The sequence below is a fragment of the Natator depressus genome, chromosome 1 (genome assembly GCF_965152275.1).
Source record: "Natator depressus isolate rNatDep1 chromosome 1, rNatDep2.hap1, whole genome shotgun sequence".
NCBI lineage: Eukaryota > Metazoa > Chordata > Testudines > Cheloniidae > Natator > Natator depressus.
This window is the reverse complement of record NC_134234.1, coordinates 259,702,829-259,721,760: the sequence shown is the minus strand read 5'-3', so window position 1 is coordinate 259,721,760 and position 18,932 is coordinate 259,702,829. Positions and strand designations below refer to the sequence as shown.

The window sequence follows — 18,932 nt, the reverse complement described above, 5'->3', positions numbered from 1 at the left end:
TCAAACTCTTTCAAAAGGAACGACATTTGCGCCAGGGGGTTGCAGAATATTTAACAAGTACTCTTCAGAACACAATTTCAGACAATTTTTTAAAAAAAGGACACATTCAAAACAATAAATCTGGAAGAAATTTTCCTCTATTGGCTTCTAAGGGTATTAAGGTAGGTCAGCCTTGGTGCCTACAGTAACAGTGTCCTGTCTATAAGGCTTTTATAGAAGACTCCACAAGAGTCAGTGAGCTGTGGAGAAGGCACATACAGACATGGATGCATTTATGAAAGCTGAGTATGAGGTTTCCTATTCTCACCCCAGTTACCTGGGTAACTGCTGAATGAGATCCGACCAGTAACAGTCTTTGGATCAGTGATGTTGAAGTCCCAATGTTTATATATTCTCAGCGTAGCTGCATATGTAAACCAACTGGAATGAGCAAAATAGATGTTCTCATATCCGGGGAGAACCTAGAAAACAGAAGCAGAACAGTGAGTAATCCTGATCATTGTAACACTCTACTCTACACCAGTAGACCTGGAAGAACAATTTGTTGCAAAAAACCCATCTGATGGATTTTGCCTTTGTTCAAGAATTATCAGACTATCAAGTCTGAATCTCTTGTTATAATGGGAGATTATAATCTTTATAAGATTTAATAATCTTTAAAGCCAGAGAGGGGATGCCTGGGAGACCAGGAATTCTGGAGCAGATATAAGGGCCTAAGAAATGACAGCTGCAGGTGCTGGGAGAGAAGAAGTGGTCTGAAGGTGACAGTGTCTGGGGAAACCCAGGGTACTGTTTCTTTAAGGGCCTGGGATTAGGAGCTTTGCAGTGTGGTGTGGGACAAGGCTCCTCTCTCTGTCTGCCATCCAGAATAAGTTCTGGGAAAAAGCATGGCATACAACCTGACTCTTGCCTTACTCTGAGAGAGATGTGAGCAGGGGAAGCACTGGTTGCCTGCTGACCTCTCCCAGCCCACAGGAGAAAAGACTGAGGTGGTGTGACCTGGCCTCCAAGTTGGGGAGGAAGGCTAACGCCTTCACCCCAGACAAGGCACCTGGGAGGAAAGGATTTTTGTTATGAAGGTTTGTTTTGTGTTCTGTTTGCTTTTTTTAAAAAAAGAACATGTTGCCAACCTGGGTGGAACCGGTTAAGGGAAATTTACAGAGGTCAGCTTGGAGAAGCTGCCCTATGGTGGCAGCTGGCTATAGCTGTTAAAAATTAGTCACTGACATTTCTGGGAATAATCCTTGGTCAGTTCACTGTTTACAAGCAATTAGTAGTAATTATTTGAAATTAGTTAGTTTAGTTTTTATTGGACACATGTATTATGATATGTTTCAGTTCCCTGAGTGCTACTTAGAATCAAGTTTCCTGCTTAAATACTCATATTTACAAATGCAAAATTTGCTTTCTACAATATTCTTCAATATGAGCTGAAAATATGCTGGTTTTGTGTATGTTCCTCTTGGTGACCTGGTTAAACAGAAAGTACAGAAGGCAAAGACAAGGGACCTTGTCAGTAAAAGCAAATTTGTTTAAAATTTTAAATGTATATTGACAGAACATTTTTAAGTATTCACTCAGCTCTAATATCCAGGAGCCAGTTACAGTACATAAATATCGGACTCTTTTCAAGGTTAAGCTAAGGTTCCTGAGATGCGACATTCCCCACACCAAAAGGGAGTGTCCCAGAAGTCTTCAGATCCCATCTGGAACCCTGAGAATTCCCCATTTTGTCACCTTCATCTTTGAAGCACCATGTTGCGGCCACCATCTGCAGTGAGATTCTTTCCGAAGCCCAATAACAAAACCTCTCTCAAAAAAAATTTTTTAAATCAAACCAAGACTGCCTGTTGATCTAGGTGGCACTCCCTCCTCAGAGCACTGTGCCCACACCTGCAGTGTTCCAACCCTGTACCAGCACAGGGAAGGAGACCACCCCTAGAAATGAAAAACCAATTTCTAACCATTTTTATATCACATCGATTGCCATAGGACCATAGTGCTTCTCCTGGATGATCGTGAAAATCACCAGTTGCACAGCCTCCTATAGCATCTTTAACTCCCCAAATTTACACAAAGAGGTTACCTCTAAATCAGATACAGGTATCTCCCATTCCTCCCCCCAGAAAGCTAAAATGCTGCCTCAACAGTCTTCCTGATCACTGCCAGACCAAGGGACAGAGACTGGCTCTGGAAAATCAGATGCTGACCTTTTCAAAGGTAGCACGCTGCAGAGTCACATGATCGGCCATTCTGAGATGTTTTGTACCCCTTAAAAAATGCATGGGAACTTCTTATCTATCTCTCCAACATGGCTTTTAGCCATCTTCAGATCTTAAACAACTTCAATTTAGAGACAAATGAAAGACCAAATACAAGAGTAACATGATACAAAAGCAAGAACTAGAATGATTTGTTAGAAAAATTATCTATGTACAGTATCAGTTAAAACAAAATGGAATCAAGATTGATGGGGCCCTGACGCCTGATTGAGGCTCCTATGTGCTCCTGAAATATAAATAATAACGAGGGTTACATCAACATGATCATGATACAAGTCTACTCAGGGGTTAGAAGCTATGAGAAATTTTGTTGCCCTCACCTTGATAAGAGCAGAGCAGTGACCCATGTCCCACTGATATCTCCCAAAGCCTGCTGGGTCATCCTTATACCAACCCACTACTGAATACGTGAATAATGCAGGAATAAGGTCCAGTAGATCTCCAACTGCATTCAGGAAGTGGACATCAAAGACACTCAGGGGCTGGGAGGCAAAGAGACCAAAACAAAATTATTTTCAGATGGAGAAGTGACTAAGTGAGCAACTTCAGCTGTTAATACAAGTTGGTTTTTCTTTCACCCCCAAAGGAATCATTAAGTTGTTCCCTTTACATAAAACATTTGTTCATATAATGCCATAATTACACTATATTGATACTGGAATACTGCTACAGAGAAAACAACTAAGGAAGAAAAGGAGAAGTTAACAAGAATTATTAAAACCTGTTGTATCTGTACAGAAAGCCCAGAGTCAGCAGCTACTGTACTGTTAGGATTGAAAACTTAGTCAGTTGTACATTTATCTAAATGTCTTTATTAATGACCAGATGAGCACTAAGGTCTCACAAAGACTTTGGGCTTGTCTACATGAGATAAAAAAGCCCACAATAGCTAATGTGTTTAGCTATTCATACTAACTTCCCTGTGTATGCAAACTCTTTGATTAGACACATCCTGAGGTTGGAGAGATTGGAGATAAATGATGCATGGGGAGCTAGTTAAGCTTAGTGATACTAGCCAAATGTGAAACTACTTACTCAGATTGGTTAATAGAGAAAGCCAATCACCAGGAACTAGACTAAGGACTTTCAAAAATCCCATCCTGGCCTTAGGAGACCAGAGTGATCTAATTCACAGTTCATTTGTAACCTATCATTTGGTAGTCTCTCCCCTGGCCTCTTCCAGATAAACATATAAATAGAATTCTAATCTTAAGCCTTCTTGACACCAGGGTAATTTTTAGAAAATTCTCCATGGTTGTTAACACCATACCCTTTGTGTAGACAAGGCTCAATAGGGTGACAGAGTGCTTGTGGCTGGAAGAATAAGACTGGTTGATCTGCAAGGGGAAACAACCAGGTAGGAAAGAAGTACAGTGCTTCCATGAAGCCTTGTTCCTAACCATGAAGCTGGCCTCTCTTAAGAGAGACTACTGGGGAGAGGTGGAAGAGAAGAGAATGGTGTTCTCTCAATTGCTACCTATTTTAACGTGGAAGTAAAATGGAGAACTGTATTGTCCACGAGCTATTCAAACTATTCTGCTTTTCAAGTGGAAGTAATCAGCAGAAAGAATGTAATACACTGCTTTGTGCACATGTGCACAAAGGGGAAGGGAAAAACCTTCCAAAAATAAAGCATTTGCCAAAAGTTCCAATAATAAGCAAAATTTCCCCACTAAGCTAAGATCTTGTATAGCAGGTGACCCTAATATTGGCTGTGATTTAGAGGCGGAAGGCTGAGACATACATTTAACTTTTATTATATTGCTTTATACTCTCACATTTTTAGTGAAAAGATATGGCAGGGGAGGGGCAGGCAAGGTACCTCAGGTCTATAAACAGCGGGATGACTCAAGTTTTGAGTTTTTTTTAAACAATAGTGTGATGTACCCAGAAGAGGGTCCTGGGAGTCGGTATATAGGACAACTTTAGTTTCTATATTAAATTACACATGAGAAACCACTTTCAAAAATAATCAAGAGTTGGACTGAGAAATTGCAGGGGAGAAGGCCTGACAAGCTGAGTAGGAAGAAGCCCATGGAGGTAGCAGCAAGAAGTGAGATGGAGCAGTCTTTGGCTGCTGGTTATAGGTTCCCTGGGCTAGGAAGCGGTGTAGTGTGTGTGCCTGGGTTCCCATACTAGCCACTGGTATGGTGGCACAAGGCCAGAGAAGGGGAAAGGACCACAGGGCCCAGCATTGGAGCCAGACACCAGATATAAGGACTGGATTTTTATTTTGTTCGACTGTATGTCACCCTGGAATGGGTGGACTTAAATCATGACCTGGCTGTAGGATTATCCCAGGAAGAGGCTGACCTCCAGAGGACCAGAGCATCGGTCGGCAGGGGGTGCCAGACAGGGTGAGAGCTGCCATGCCCGACCACCAGGAGCAACTCCAGAGGTGAGCTGAGCCCTTCACAGTGACCTACTTAAAAGGGCCATGTTTTTTGGCACGGTGTACAAGGTAAGTGATTGTGATGATGCATACACCATTGCTGACTGGATCAGCACAATACTTTGTATACTATCTACATGGGATTTTCAAAAGCGCTCAGTGCTGGTCTAACTCTTTCCCCCACTGAAATCAGTGGTAAAATTCCAAATGACTTCAATGGGAGCAGGACTAGGCCAATGCTGAGTGCTTTTGAACATCCCGCATCTGGCTTTAAGTCGTGACCACCCAGAACCTGGAACAAGCATCCCCCTAGGGAAAAGTGGGAGAGGTGAGATGGAGAAAAGGGGACATCACAAGCATACTCCTACATGTGTAAAGTCTTCCAATGAATCCATTTGCTCAGGAATTAGCATCTCGTTTTCAGGATTCTGGGAGAGCCTCAAGACACTGATCGATTCCTGCAACAAATCCTTTGAAGTCCAAAGGATGCTGTGTAGTCAGGGCCCTACCAAATTCACCATAGGTGCCGACTTCCCCTCTATCCAGGGGGTGCTTGGCCCCCACTCCCCCCCCGGCCCCACCCCCACTCCACCCCTTTCCGCCCCACCCCTTCCCCCAAACCCCTGCCCCATCTCTTCCGTCCCCTGCTCCGCCCCAGGCCCTGCCTGCACTCCACCCCTTCCCCCAAGCTCCCACCCCGCCTCGCCCCACCCCGCTCCGCCTCGCCCCGCTCCCACCCTTACTTCTGCACTGCTGCTGGCAGGGCACTGTCTTCAGAGCTGGGTGCCCGGCTAACAGCTGCTCCTCTCCAGCCACCCAGATCTGAAGGCAGCACAGAAGTAGGGGTGGCAATACTGAGACCCCCCTAAAATAACTTTGTGACCCTCCTGCAACTCCCTTTTGGGTCAGGACCCCCAATTTGAGAAATGCTGGTCTCCCCCGTGAAATCTGTAAAATATAGGATAAAAGCACACAAAAGACCAGATTTCACGGTCCGTGACGTGTTTTTCGTGGCCGTGAATTTGGTAGGGCCCTAGTTATGAAAGCTTGTGCAGTCTTGTCCGAGAGTCAAGCTTTCTTAACAGAATCTCAACAATTCTGGCCTATAGAGAAGTCTCTCTCCATTATTCTGAACGGACCCTGTCTCTTTCTCTTTCACTGTCCGGCCTCTCCCTGCAATAAAGGCCCAAAGCAAATTCTACAGAAAAAAAAAAAGGGCTTTGCTATTTTAAATATTTCTGCCTTGCAGTTCACCACTCCCAACCTTCCCTCTTCCTTGCAGTCCTAGGCAAAGATTGAAAGGTCAGTTACTGAAGTCCTTACTTTCACTGTGTGAAATGCATTAGACATTTTGGGACAGATCCTTAGCCGTTGTAAATTACTGTAGTTCTATTGAAGTTCATGGAGCTACACTGTTTTACACCAGCTGATGATCTGGATCTTTGAAATGATACTTCCAATACAAATTCTAATATGAATCACAAACAACTCTGCCATAATACTGTCACACACACTCTAAAATGAAAGACTAATTTTTTTAAAAAAATCCAGGGCTTTAAAGTTACCTTTGAAAATAAAGGTGAAAGCTTTAGTGACCTCCCAGTTTTTTATTCACAATATTCTTGCCACTTTGAACACCCAAGAATTATTTGCCCAGAAACCAATTAAGAGTGCAATCTTCCAATCTGAATGTGCATTATAAAATCATTCCCCACCAGCATTCAAGAAGACAGTTGCAAATTAGTTTTAGGGAAAATTTCTCTGATCTGCACTGAAGATTTTTTACATCATCCATACCGAACATCCACTAATGTTAATGAAAGCTTTGTTTGCTGAATAGGTCAGCAGAGACCCTTGTCTTTAAATATCTTCTACATCTTTGACTTTGAATTACCCTATCCTTCCCTCCTCCCCCTAGAATCACTTAGAGAGCTTCATCATTCTTACTCTTTGCTTGTGGTGCTTAGCCCATTCTTGGGCTCCCATGTACAGCCCATCCAGCTGTGCAATAACATAGCCAGCATGCCTCCAGAAGGGGTCATCCTTATTATTTTTGATTTGTTGTCTGGTCCATTGATCCTGTTTCCTGCAAAGGAAAAAATTTGGTTTTACAGAGCACTCTTTATATTCCATGTATCCTACAAAGAACAACACTTTACACCATAATTAACTAAATAATAGAGTGGATTAACCATGGACAAATGTAGTTGTGATAATGCTGCTCAGCCATAGCTGTCTCTCCCCTTCCCTCCCCCCTCCACCTCCCAGACAGAGCTTAGAATATAAAACACCATGTTTTGTTAAAATAGGCCAGACCAAATTCTGGCCCCTGCTCCGGCCCCTTTACCCAAGTCTGGTAAGCATACAGGAGTGTAAAATGACTGCAACCGAATTCCCTTGGTGCTGTCGCAAGGTAGGGCTGACATAAACGGCTCTGTGATGCCCCCATTCCCGCCCTCCACAGGCTCAGGAATAGTGTGCATCCTGGGAACATTTGGGGGCATGGTCATAGCTCTCAGGCCTACAGGTTTTCTGTACTGTATAGCAGCTTATAGGCAGCCCAGCAAAGGTTGCTGTAAAGCAGATCAATCCCCACAGCAATCCATAGTCTGGGCCATGCAATGGTGGGTATAAAGCCACTTTCACCCCCATCCACCTCCCTGAGCTGCACCTGCTGTGCAGCGTCTCTTTGGAGATGCAGCATAGAACTTTGCCTGGAATGTTTACCAGGGCATAGTGATTGCCTGCTATTTTTTTCATTGAGGAAAGGCTGGTGGTTAGAGGGGTATAAGGAAGCATTGGGATCCTTAACTTCTGCTTCAACAGGCCAAAAAAATGCCTTTAATGTAGTACCTTATGAGAGGGATCACTACTTATATGTGCAGCAATAACAGCATGAGCCACAAGCACAAGTCCTAGTGTGGGATCCAGAACTACTGAAAGCATGCTACCCATGGAGCCATCGCTTCCTAGCATAAAGATGGGCAAAAGGCACAGCTTACAGAAATGGCTGAGGTTTTGCAGAAATATTTGTAGTCGAAGAAAGAAAATAGAAATTATATCAACACATGAACCTAAGGAAATAAATAAGGTAGGCCAAATGCTGAGCCACCCAATTTAGAGCCTGGTTCTCTTCTCATGTGCACCAGTTTTAAACTAGTGTAACTCCATTGACTTGAACAAAGTCACTCCTGATTCTCACAGGTGTAAGTGAAAGATTCCAGCACTTAGTAACTAACATACAATGTACTTGACCTTATAGAATATACACTATACAAATGTCTACAGTGGGAATTATATAGGAAAAATTACAGGTGCCAAGAGATAGTCCAATGTGGTATTCAGTACACAAGCTTGTCCATAAAGTAACTGAATACAGTAAGCTTGTGAATTAGTTGGCATCAATTAAACCTGTTTGTGCAAGTTCAAATGCCTCTTTGAAGGAACAGAATAGGGAACAGGGCATATTCCCTTCTTAATATATGTTTGCACTTCTTATTCTTGTTAGGTATATAATAATAACAGAAGGAGCCTCTACTTCCTCTTTAGCACACAAACAAGATCAACAAACTCTGCTGAAAGACCTGAGGATTCCATCATTCTTTTATTTCTAAGCCATGAATGCAAGAATCACATTTCTAGTAACTCAGTACATACCCCATAAACTCCTGAATGCTGCTTAGAATGGTGGGATTCTTAATTAGTTGTGGATACAGGTTTGAAGTATGGTCATACATACGCCTGAAAGAATAAGTGTCAAAAGTTATTTTCTGCCATTTTTCCTTCATTTCTTTCAATTCTGGTTTCATGAATAGTAACAGATAAGCAGCATAGTTTGCAAGTCAGCTGTTTCTTTATCACAGTATTAGCTTTGCATCTCTGGTGCAAGACAAACTATGATGCATGTAATAAGAAGAGACTTTTCAGAGTATAAATGGCATAGCTCACCAACCACTCAAACTGTCTTACAATGGAAAAAGATGAGAGAGTGAGATTAAAGTATCTCTATAATGAAACTTCTGTTTTCCAGCATGCTTTAGGTCAGTAGCATCTTGGATGTCCTCACATGTTAACTGAAAGTATGACACATATGGTTTACTGGAAGATGATCCCATTTGGGATCAAGAAAGCATTCAGGTGGATGCTGATTTGATAGCTTGTGAAAAACTCAACTGATATCTAACAGTGTTTTACTTACCAATTAACCAAGTGTTTCTTCCTCAACGGATTAGCTAAATATCTATGCAAAAAATGTATATTTAAAGAGGGAAAAAGGGGTCCTGCACACTTCCAGAGCACTAAAGACTCTCTCTGGCCTTACTGTTTTGAGGAAGAGAAAGAGGAATGGATGGGAATTGCCAGGAGCTTTGCTGGGATCCAGAGTGAGCAGAACTAAGCCACTCATCTGTGTAGGGAGCTCCCGCCTAGCATTGAGAGCAATACATCAGGACCAACCTGGGTTGCATATGATCATGCTGAGCACTTGTCACAAGGCCAGACTTCTTTCTGTTAAAGTCTGCAACAATCCTAGGTCATTTCACCGTAAGGGCAACCCTCATTGGGACGAATAGGTTTGCAAGATCCGCAGGCCTTATTCCCAGTTCCTATCTGAGGGTGAAATGCATTCCTCTGCAGAGGGCCTATGTACCACTTAAGTCCCATGTAAGCAGAAAACTCTCATCTCTGCTTTGCTCCCACTGTACCACTCAGGCAGCACAAAGGAAGGAGAGACTCACCATGACTCCCCTTCTGGGGATTCCCACAGCAGGCACAGAACCTGCAGAGTGGGCCCCTACATAGTCCTCCCCCTCAGACCCCAGCAGAGGGGGCACGCTGGGGACAGGGAAGGGGAATGGCCAGAGTGCAGTACACTCCATCTGGCAGATGCTCCCTTGGGGATGATAGCCAGATAAGCAAGTTAGAGAAGCTCCCAGGTTGTTCTAATAAGTGCTTGGGCCAAGGCAGGCAATCAAGGAGTTGTAACCAGCCCCCCGACAAACACTTCTATCTGCCACACCCAGTGAATGTCCAGCAACAGAGGGCACACTTTACACCAGTGGCATCTCTAGGCTGCTCACTGACCAAGCCAGTGCAGAATCAGGGACTTGTAGCTTCTTGAGAGGCCCCGCTTCCTTGTACAAATCAGAGATCAGACAGAAGGGAGGAAGGAGTTCAGGGACTCAAGTGATTTTTTTTTTAATTGCCTTGTGATATTAAATGAAACGTTTAAGTCCTTCATGCTTTATAATGGTGTCATACTCAAGCAGTAATCAGCTCATTAGATTAAGTTTAAGCTTTTCTGTTCTACCTAGGACAAAATGTAAGGCAGTTATGAAACCGGACTGAGAATCTCAAGGTACACGCCAAAGGAGAATTTCAGTTTACCTCTTTAAATCAAGAGGAGCATCACTGACAGGATGCAGGCTGGGTGAGATCATACCAGAGTGATGTTTGACCAATGATATTTCAAGTTTAAAGTTAGCTCTCTGGGACCTATCATGTTCCATTGAAGTACATGAGAAACGAAGGGGCTCAGTGTGATGGATTTGGAGTTGCTCTGTAATTGGCTGAGCAAAATGAGGCCTAGTACTCCTTTCAATTTTATTTCTGTCTGCCACTGAAAGGAAGTACGACGAGACCCAAACCCAGTCAGGTCTGCAGGGGTAAGTGCAGCTGATCCACAGATACTGTAACCCAGGGCCCCATCTAAGTGAGCATTGCAGGATTCCACCCTGGAAAAGGTAAGGACATGAGGGCTATTACCTGTGGGGGTGCACTCAGAGACCAGAGAAGGGATCCGAGGTGCAGCCAGCCCTGTAACTGTGACACTCAGTGCCTCTGAAAGTCAGGACATTGATTTAGCTGCCTAAACATGGATTTAGGTGCCTAGCTTCAGGCACCTGCTTTTGAAAATCTGGGCCAATAATTCTCAGTTCATGTATAAAACAAGGGTACTTGAAAGAACTGAGAGCCATTTCTAGTACAAGCAATACAGATTGCATCCCAGTCTGAATACAACTAGTTAGTATTAAGGAATTTAACAGGTAGTGTCTACCAGATTTGAACTGTGAATTTTGAAAATCCAAAAGCAATTATAAAATAAACTATTTTCCCCCTCCCTCCTTATAGTACCAGGCAATGCAGTTTTTGGGAGCAATGCTAAAAAAAAATTGTCCTCATTTTAATCAGTGTCCAGGGTACTAAATGAACACAGGAATAGCCAAATTATTTCCTTTTAAGAGTGGAGGGGTGTGTGGGGGATAGGGGGGATGAAGTGGTGATTTTCCTTTATTTGCAAGTCATTTTGTTTTTACAAGTTAAAAAAAAAAGCACAACAGGACACATACTTTCTTAGTCTATGTGGTAAAGGATAAGATCTAGTAGAAGAGCATCAGCACCTCTTAATTTATTTCATCATACATTTTTTTCATAAGTTTTCTGAAACATAGGGAAGTTCTATGTGCTCCTTAGTGAAATAGAGCATGCCAGTCTATTTAGATAGCTTTGCTGTAGCCTGATGCCTGACAGCTGAGCAGTTGTTGATGCAAGTAAAGCCTTCAGCATCTTGGAACAGACTGTTATGCTTTCCACTTGCTGTTATCAGACGAGGAGAGTCTTTAAAGCGATACTTAAGCTGGATGGTCACAGCTGTGTGCAAAAGGAGAGAACAAGGGCATAAAGAGACTTACTTATCTCTTATGGGAGAAAATTCAGACAATGCTGGCTCTTGGAGAACAGACCTTCCAAATGCACAGAGATGAATGTGGCAGGCAGTTAGATGGGGAAGCTTGAGATGCCCCCATTTGTTTCCAGATTTCAACATGGAAGACTTATGCACGTGTCCCAAGGGAGAACAACTGCCTTATGTTAACTCGGGTTCTTTCAGCATTTGAGCAAGGAAAGGAAGGGAAGATGTACGTATCCCTCCATAAGAGCTATTTTTCAAGAATGACTAATTCATCCATTTGTGATCTACTTGGGGGAAATGTGAGACAGGACTCCGGGCTTGCATTCCAATTGTTGAATTTTAGAAAAGTTACTTAATCTCTGTGGTTCAATTCCTCATCAGTAAAATGGGTTTAATACTCATCTCTCTCTCCAGGCTGTTGTGAGACTCTCTGTTAAAAAACAAACTTTGAAATCTTTGAATGAAAGGTGATAAGTATTATATTGTAACAAATATTTGAACTGCCACACTTATAGTTAACTTATATGCATCAAAATAGAGAGGGAGAAAAGAGACCTGAAGAAATAGCTGGCAGTATCATGCACTGAAATTAGGTACTTACAGAGTAAGCTAACTTGAAAGGTACTTACGGAGCTGTGAGATAGCCCTCCAAAAAGCCAGCTGCATACATGAGGCGTTCATTGCCTATGGACTGACTCCCATAGCCTGCTCTGATCTCCAGAATCCCCCACCCTGTTGATTGTATGGTGTCATTGTAAAAGCCATAGGCATCTCCATTTCTGTCCAATATATCTTTGACCTGGATTGTTTTCTCAGTTTTCATCCAATATACAGTTGCATAGCGGATTTCTGCAAGCAAAAGCCAAGGAGGAGAAAGTTAGAAGGTTGTATTACATATCTCCAGCTATAAGACGTGTGGGGACCTCATTCCACTGCAATATCCTATCCCTCATAGAGAACTAGATGGATGAGACAATTGGTAGTGAAGTTTATGCAGCCAACCAATTCTAGGTCACTAGTTTCAATCTATAATTAATGACCTAGAATAATCATCATCAGATGCCTGTTTGCTCACTTAAGTAACAGACAACTGGACAGACTGGTTGGTTCACCATATCTGATACTTCTGTTCACAATCTTAAAGGGTGAAAAAAATGAAAAGCTACAAAAACCAGACTACCTACTCAGGCCTCGAGATGGCCCCTGAGGAACAGAGCTAAGGTCCAGTTCATTGGCAGGGCAGAGACGTGGAAAAGCACGTAGAGCCACTTCCTGTCTCACATTGGACCTGTGGACATCCTCAGTTTCCAGGACTGAAATTCTGGCACATTTCAAAACAATTATACTGACTTTTTTTTTTTAAACAAAACGCTCCACCCAGTACTCGCTCAATTAAAGTTAACACATTTTACACTACAGCAAACTCTCCTACTGCCTTTCCAAAGATAGAAACATACTACATTAGCTGCACACACTGTGACTGTATTAAGACTAACCTCTAAAAAGCTAGTGACCATGTGCTATATCACTTGCAGGAAACTATGTCCACAATCTTTTCAACACATAGCATCAGCCACAGTTGAGTCCTGATATAGAAAAGAAGATGCTCCCATACCTGACCCAGAAGAAATTCTACAAAGAGAGGTTTCAGAGTAACAGCCATGTTAGTCTGTATTCGCAAAAAGAAAAGGCGTACTTGTGGCACCTTAGAGACTAACCAATTTATCTGAGCATAAGCTTTCATGAGCTACAGCTCACTTCATCGGATGCATACTGTGGAAAGTGTAGAAGATCTTTTATACACACAAAGCATGAAAAAATACCTCCCCCGACCCCACTCTCCTGCTGGCAATAGCTTATCTAAAGTGATCACTCTCCTTACAATGTATATGATAATCAAGTTGGGCCATTTCCAGCACAAATCCAGGGTTTAACAAGAACGTCTGGGGGGTTGGGGGGGGGTAGGAAAAAACAAGGGGAAATATTTCCCCTATTTCCCCTTGTTTTTTCCTAACACCCCCCCCCCCCCCGACGTTCTTGTTAAACCCTGGATTTGTGCTGGAAATGGCCCACCTTGATTATGACACTGGCTCCCTAGAACTTGAGATTTCATCTTGCTTTTCTAGAGAATCCTGACAAAAACACAAGCTTATTTCCTTTAGCATTTTGAAAATCACATTAAGTAAAACAGCAATCTTGCTAAAACAGCAATGCACTTAAGTTAGACTGATGGTCTCCTCAAATTTCAACATCAAGTTCAGTCTTGTCTTGTATACAAATACATGGATGTTTCTCAGTACAATTTCTTCAAGGCACAAGACTGAAAGGAGGATGATGGTTACATCCAGCTTCCCACAAAACTTATATAATCAATGCACTTTCCCACTGATGAAGATGTGCCCCCAGCAATCCATGTATTCGTCACCTAGAGACTGGCCTATTCTAAATCGCTGGATCAGAGGCTGAAGGTGAAGGCAGCACAGAAACTCAACTGTACAGAATACAGGAAAAGATGCCAAGAGCACATCACTCTGCTGTTCCATGACCTGTCCCTATTCACTTATTCTACCAATTCAAAATCCTAGTCCTCAGCTGGCATTTTGAAAAAGTGCTCAGTTAGCCTAACTCTGCTCTGGTAGGAAGTCAATGGCAAAAGACCAATGCTGAATACTTTTGAAAATCCCAACCTTCATCTTTCAGCCCTCAGTGACATGGGACCTGGTAACATCAGGTCTCCATTCACAACCCATCAAGACACCTGCATAGTACTGCAAACACCAAAAGTTAAAAAATCAGGAGTCAGAACCCCCAAAATTATGAGATTGTCTCAAATTGTAAGGTGGTGGTGGTTGTTTTTTTTTTAATTTTAACGATTACTGAGCTGTCTTCTGACTTTAACTTCCCCTGTCTGCCTCCAATACATGTGTCAATTCACATTGCCAATTTACAGTGAGAAATACAATTTTGGCCATCACAAGTAATTTTATGTCCCAGCCCGCACATCAACGTTGCATTCCCAACCCCAAAACAACTTATTTTGTGACAAATCCCCAGCCCTCACACTTATCCCAGTTACACATCAACTCCACACACCCAGCCACACAACAATTCTGCGCACCTCTTGCCTCGCAACCCTATATGTGCCCCTTACTCCCAGCACACCTCTGCTCCTCCTGTGTAGGTTCTTCATCCCCATCTAGACCTAGTCGGAGGAAAAGCTCCAGAGGGAGAGAGAGAGAGGCGCGCAAACACACACACCTGGGAGGAGGGGCAGCTCCATTGGATCTTCACAACACACCGGGCCTAGGCAGCTTCAGAAGATCTTCACAAACACCCCTCTCACAGGCCTTGGGAGAGGGCAGCTCCAAGAGGGCCTTCTCCTCCTCCTCCATCCCAGGCCTGGTATGGCAGCATTATAGAAGAGGAAAGGGGAGGATAGAGGAGCAGAGAGAAGACTGACCCATTTTTCGAAAGAAGGGTGGGACAGGGACACCCTGAGCTGCTGGGTAATTTTTGTTCTCTCCTCCCCTTCCTCTCTTGAGAAAATAGTATTGGCTGCTCTCTTTCCCTCCTCCAAAACCTTCTTGGCTCTTGAGGAGAGAAGAAGTGTTCTGCAAGTCTCCTACCGCAGTTGTGATTGAGTGACTATACAAACAAACAAACTCCCCAGGAGGTGAGGACATGGGGGAAGGCAACCTATCAAACGGGATTTTCTCCAGACAGCCTGAAAAAAATCACTTGAAGGATGAGCCTCTCACGTCATGGGTAAGACTGGCTCCAGCAAGGGCCAAATTTGTGTTTCTTATGATAAATATGTGAGAGTGGGCAACACTGCCTACATTCCTCTAGGACAATACAGCTAATGGTGCCAAGGACAAAACTTGCAAGAGCTAGAGACAAGGCATATTTGGTTAAAGGCTACTGACCATGGAACTTTATTCTAGAAGAGATAAGACTAAGCCCAAGGCTGAATTTTCAGAACAAAATACATGACTCACCTTTGTGCAAAAGGTTTCCTGCAAGAACTGAAGACAAGGAAAAACAGAGGAGAGAAAAATAAAAGAAACACACTAAGGAAACCTGCCAAGCAGAGAGCTGAATGCAGCATGGACAACCATGAGAATCTCACCATATTTAGCTTTCATACTATGACGACTGGCACCATATAAACAGCTAAGATATGAGTATCAGCACAATATCTAATGCTTTGCAAAGGCAGTATGTAATGGCATTCATGATTGGATACCTAGCTTGATTTCAAATAAAATGCACCCATTTTGCTCAGTGCCCTAAAATACCCTGTTAAGAAGTAATTTTTTTCCATCATAAGCTATGAAGTTTTTCAATTAAAAAAAACTATTTTCTGAGTTGCTAAGCTCTTGCTCAAGCACTTCTGATACGGTGGTAACTCAGTTGCTTTAAGGCAGTTTTCATTCTTTTTATTTCAGTGTTTATTACTTTGAAAGGTGGTAACTTTACAGTCAGAAACACTTTATTGGCTAGTCTAGTGTTCAGAGGCAGAGCAGTAACTGTTTCTAATCATGTCAGTGTTCATAATACTCAGCTACATAAGAGGTACAGCTCTCTTGAATCAAAATTTAAAGTCTAGCTCTGGTTATTATTTACCAGTGAACTACATTTCTCTTTTTCCAGACTCAGTGTTATAGGAGTTCTGTGGATATCAGGTACTTTGAGTGTAACACAAACAAAATGCAAACATGTATATTTGGGAAGGGAACCACTCCAGTACTCCCTCCCAAATGGCAGTTGGAGCAGATGTTTTAAAAGGTGTTGCTTGACTAGTGTGGATGGAAGCTAAATAAAGGGTGCTTTGAGACATGAAAGACTTGACATTTCTTCAAGCACATATGGCAGAGAAGAAAGGTTAAACCTCCTTAGTTATCATCCAGTAATGCATAATGTATCTGTACTGCTCTAGGTTTAGGAGAAACTGAAATCCCATTGTCATGTGAGACTCACTCGGGCTGAACGACCAAAAGCTGAACAAATAAGAGCTGGTTTCATCAGGCTGGTAAGCAGGTAGTGCTGAAAAGAGTTACAAACAATCCCTGCAAGCCAGGGTGGATTTGATTTAAATCAAATTGATTTAAATCATTATTTAAATCACTAGTTGGGAAGACTCAATTTAATCATGGATTTCTACATAAAAGTGCTTTCTTGTTGGTTGTTATAACCTTAATACATATTCTTCACAACTCAGAGGTAGATGTAGGTTTCATTTTTAGAAGGTACATTTTTAAAGTGATTTATTTTGAAAACTTTTCATATTCGTTTTACAGCTATATCAGAAAATGAATGATTGGTTATTTCATTTACCAAAGGTAATTGAAGCAGATATTTATGAAATCAGTGGGAGGTGAACTATCTCCAATTCAACAGGTTAATCATTAATATTTGGCAGATTTTCTTGACATGCTGTATTAGGAGGAGAACATCACCAGACAGACATTTAAATTATTTTATTTAACTAAAACAACAACATTATGTATTCTAGATGGTTTTCTTCAACAGCAAACATATAATATTTTAACAAAACAAGCATATGATTTTTTTAATTTAGTTAAACATTCAAGTTTTTTAAAATCAGGTTTGTTTTTGTTAAACTTGTTTTTAACTAAAATAATAAAATGAAATATATTTTTTAAAAAATCAAAAATTAAATTGATTCTGTCAGCCAGGTCAACATGAGAAACTTAAAATATTGGCTTCTGCAGCTAACCCAGTCGTTTTCACCTTCATTTTCCTGTTTGTTCATAATCTGGAAAAGAAAAATAAGCTTTCCTGCTTTTTCAGGTCCCAAACGATTTCTCAATTTGGAATGAATTAGTCCAAAGGAAGAAAATATTCTTTCTACACCAGCAGAAGAAGCTACTGCTGTTAAAAGTGAGATTATCACTTCAACAGTCTCTGAATCCAAGTGCTTCAGTGACTTCCACCAGTTCACTAGTGTGACTTTCTTTAAAATATCAGCAGCAAACATATTTCTTGAGTGGTTCACCCTGAGCTCTGAAGTTTATTATAGTTGGCATTATGTAGGGATGACTGCTGGATGTCCATGTCATAGCCAACTCCTCTTCTTCAGCGGTTAAGGTTTGACCCTGGTACCAAGTACTGAGAATATTTGTAAGAAAATGAGCTGGAAGTAGTGCTTGTCCCATTCATTTTTTAATGCTTGTAATTTAACTTCATCATTGCATATTTCTCTTTTTAAGATCTCACTCAGTTCCTTCCAAATTTCAACAGCGTCTTCAATAAAACAGCTATTGCCCTGCATTTTGTTCAAGGCTACAGAAATAGGCTTCAAGGTATTCAGCATGTGTTCCACATTTCTCTTAAGCCCAATGTTAAGAACTTTGGCTGTGACAGTGCCATCTATTTTTTCATGTTTTTGTTCGCAAACTGTCATCAGATTAGGCCAGTTCTTGATATAGTGCTCAAAACAGTCCACTACTGAGTTCCATCACACATCTTGTGGAAGAGTTAGCTTGGTTCCTCCCACTTTTTTCAGAGCAGCTGCTGAAAAGTGGTTGTTACGGAAATATTTTGCAATTTCAACAACATTAGCCTTTATTTCTGGAACACTGAAGTCTTTGGCTAGGAGGTTCACCAAATGAGCACTGCAACCGTATGTTATTAGCTTGGGACTTTCCTCACTCTCTTCTAAATAATTTCTTCTCATCTTGGATACATTTGCAGCATTGTCTGTGACCAAGCTGCATACTAGACATTTGAATTTTTTTCCACAGTTTATAGCTTTTACTGCTACTTCTTGTAAGTATTCTGTTGTGTGTGCATTTCCTGATGTATCAATTGTTTCTGTAAGGAAGACATTCCCTTCTTCTGTTGTCACACAAGCACATACAACAGGATCATTGTGGACATTGCTCTCCACCCCTCAAGACTCAGGTTAACAATTTCACCCTCTAGACCTTTTGCACACTGCTCACTTCCTTTTTCATACACTTTATCCAGCAATTTGCCTGCGACATCTGCTCTGTTGGGTGGACTGTATCCTGGTCTTAATGACTGAACCATGTTAATAAAGTGTGGGTTGTCAATCATACAGAAAGGAGAGTTGGTTGCATAAACAAACCAGGCAATTTTTTCATCAATTACCTCTTTCTGTAATCTGCTGGTTCTTATCACAAATTTATATGTGGTTGTTTCTGGATGATGGAGATTTTCTTTTCTTTTTGCTGCAGGTGATATACTGTGGCTATGTGACATACATGATGTGACTGAAAGACTATCATTGGCAGATAACTCTGAAACTATAGAAAATGATGGTGATCTTGAAGGTGGACAGTCTTCAGAATCCTGTATGTTGAGGATGGGTTCTCCTAAACAAAATAAGTCAGTGCTGTTATTTAATTATTATTACCATACTGCTCATTTAGTATTACTCATTGCATTCACAGAGACTCAGTACTACTTTAAAGGTGAAATTGTAAAAGGAAGATCTGCCTATTTCAACTATTTATTTTTTATCACAACTGCATCTAAAATGATAATACCATAGAGTAACAACTATATTTTTTGCTCAAACGTG

General features: G+C 41.7%; 1 protein-coding gene across 1 annotated transcript in view; it reads right to left on the bottom strand.

The window, feature by feature from the left end:
• PLBD1 (phospholipase B domain containing 1) overlaps positions 1-18,932 on the bottom strand; it is a 53,040-nt gene that overhangs the window by 21,408 nt on the left and 12,700 nt on the right. The window contains 5 exon segments of the mRNA XM_074950416.1: positions 317-461; positions 2,603-2,764; positions 6,622-6,760; positions 8,332-8,415; positions 11,992-12,211. Of these exon segments, the coding sequence (XP_074806517.1) occupies positions 317-461; positions 2,603-2,764; positions 6,622-6,760; positions 8,332-8,415; positions 11,992-12,211 (750 nt within the window).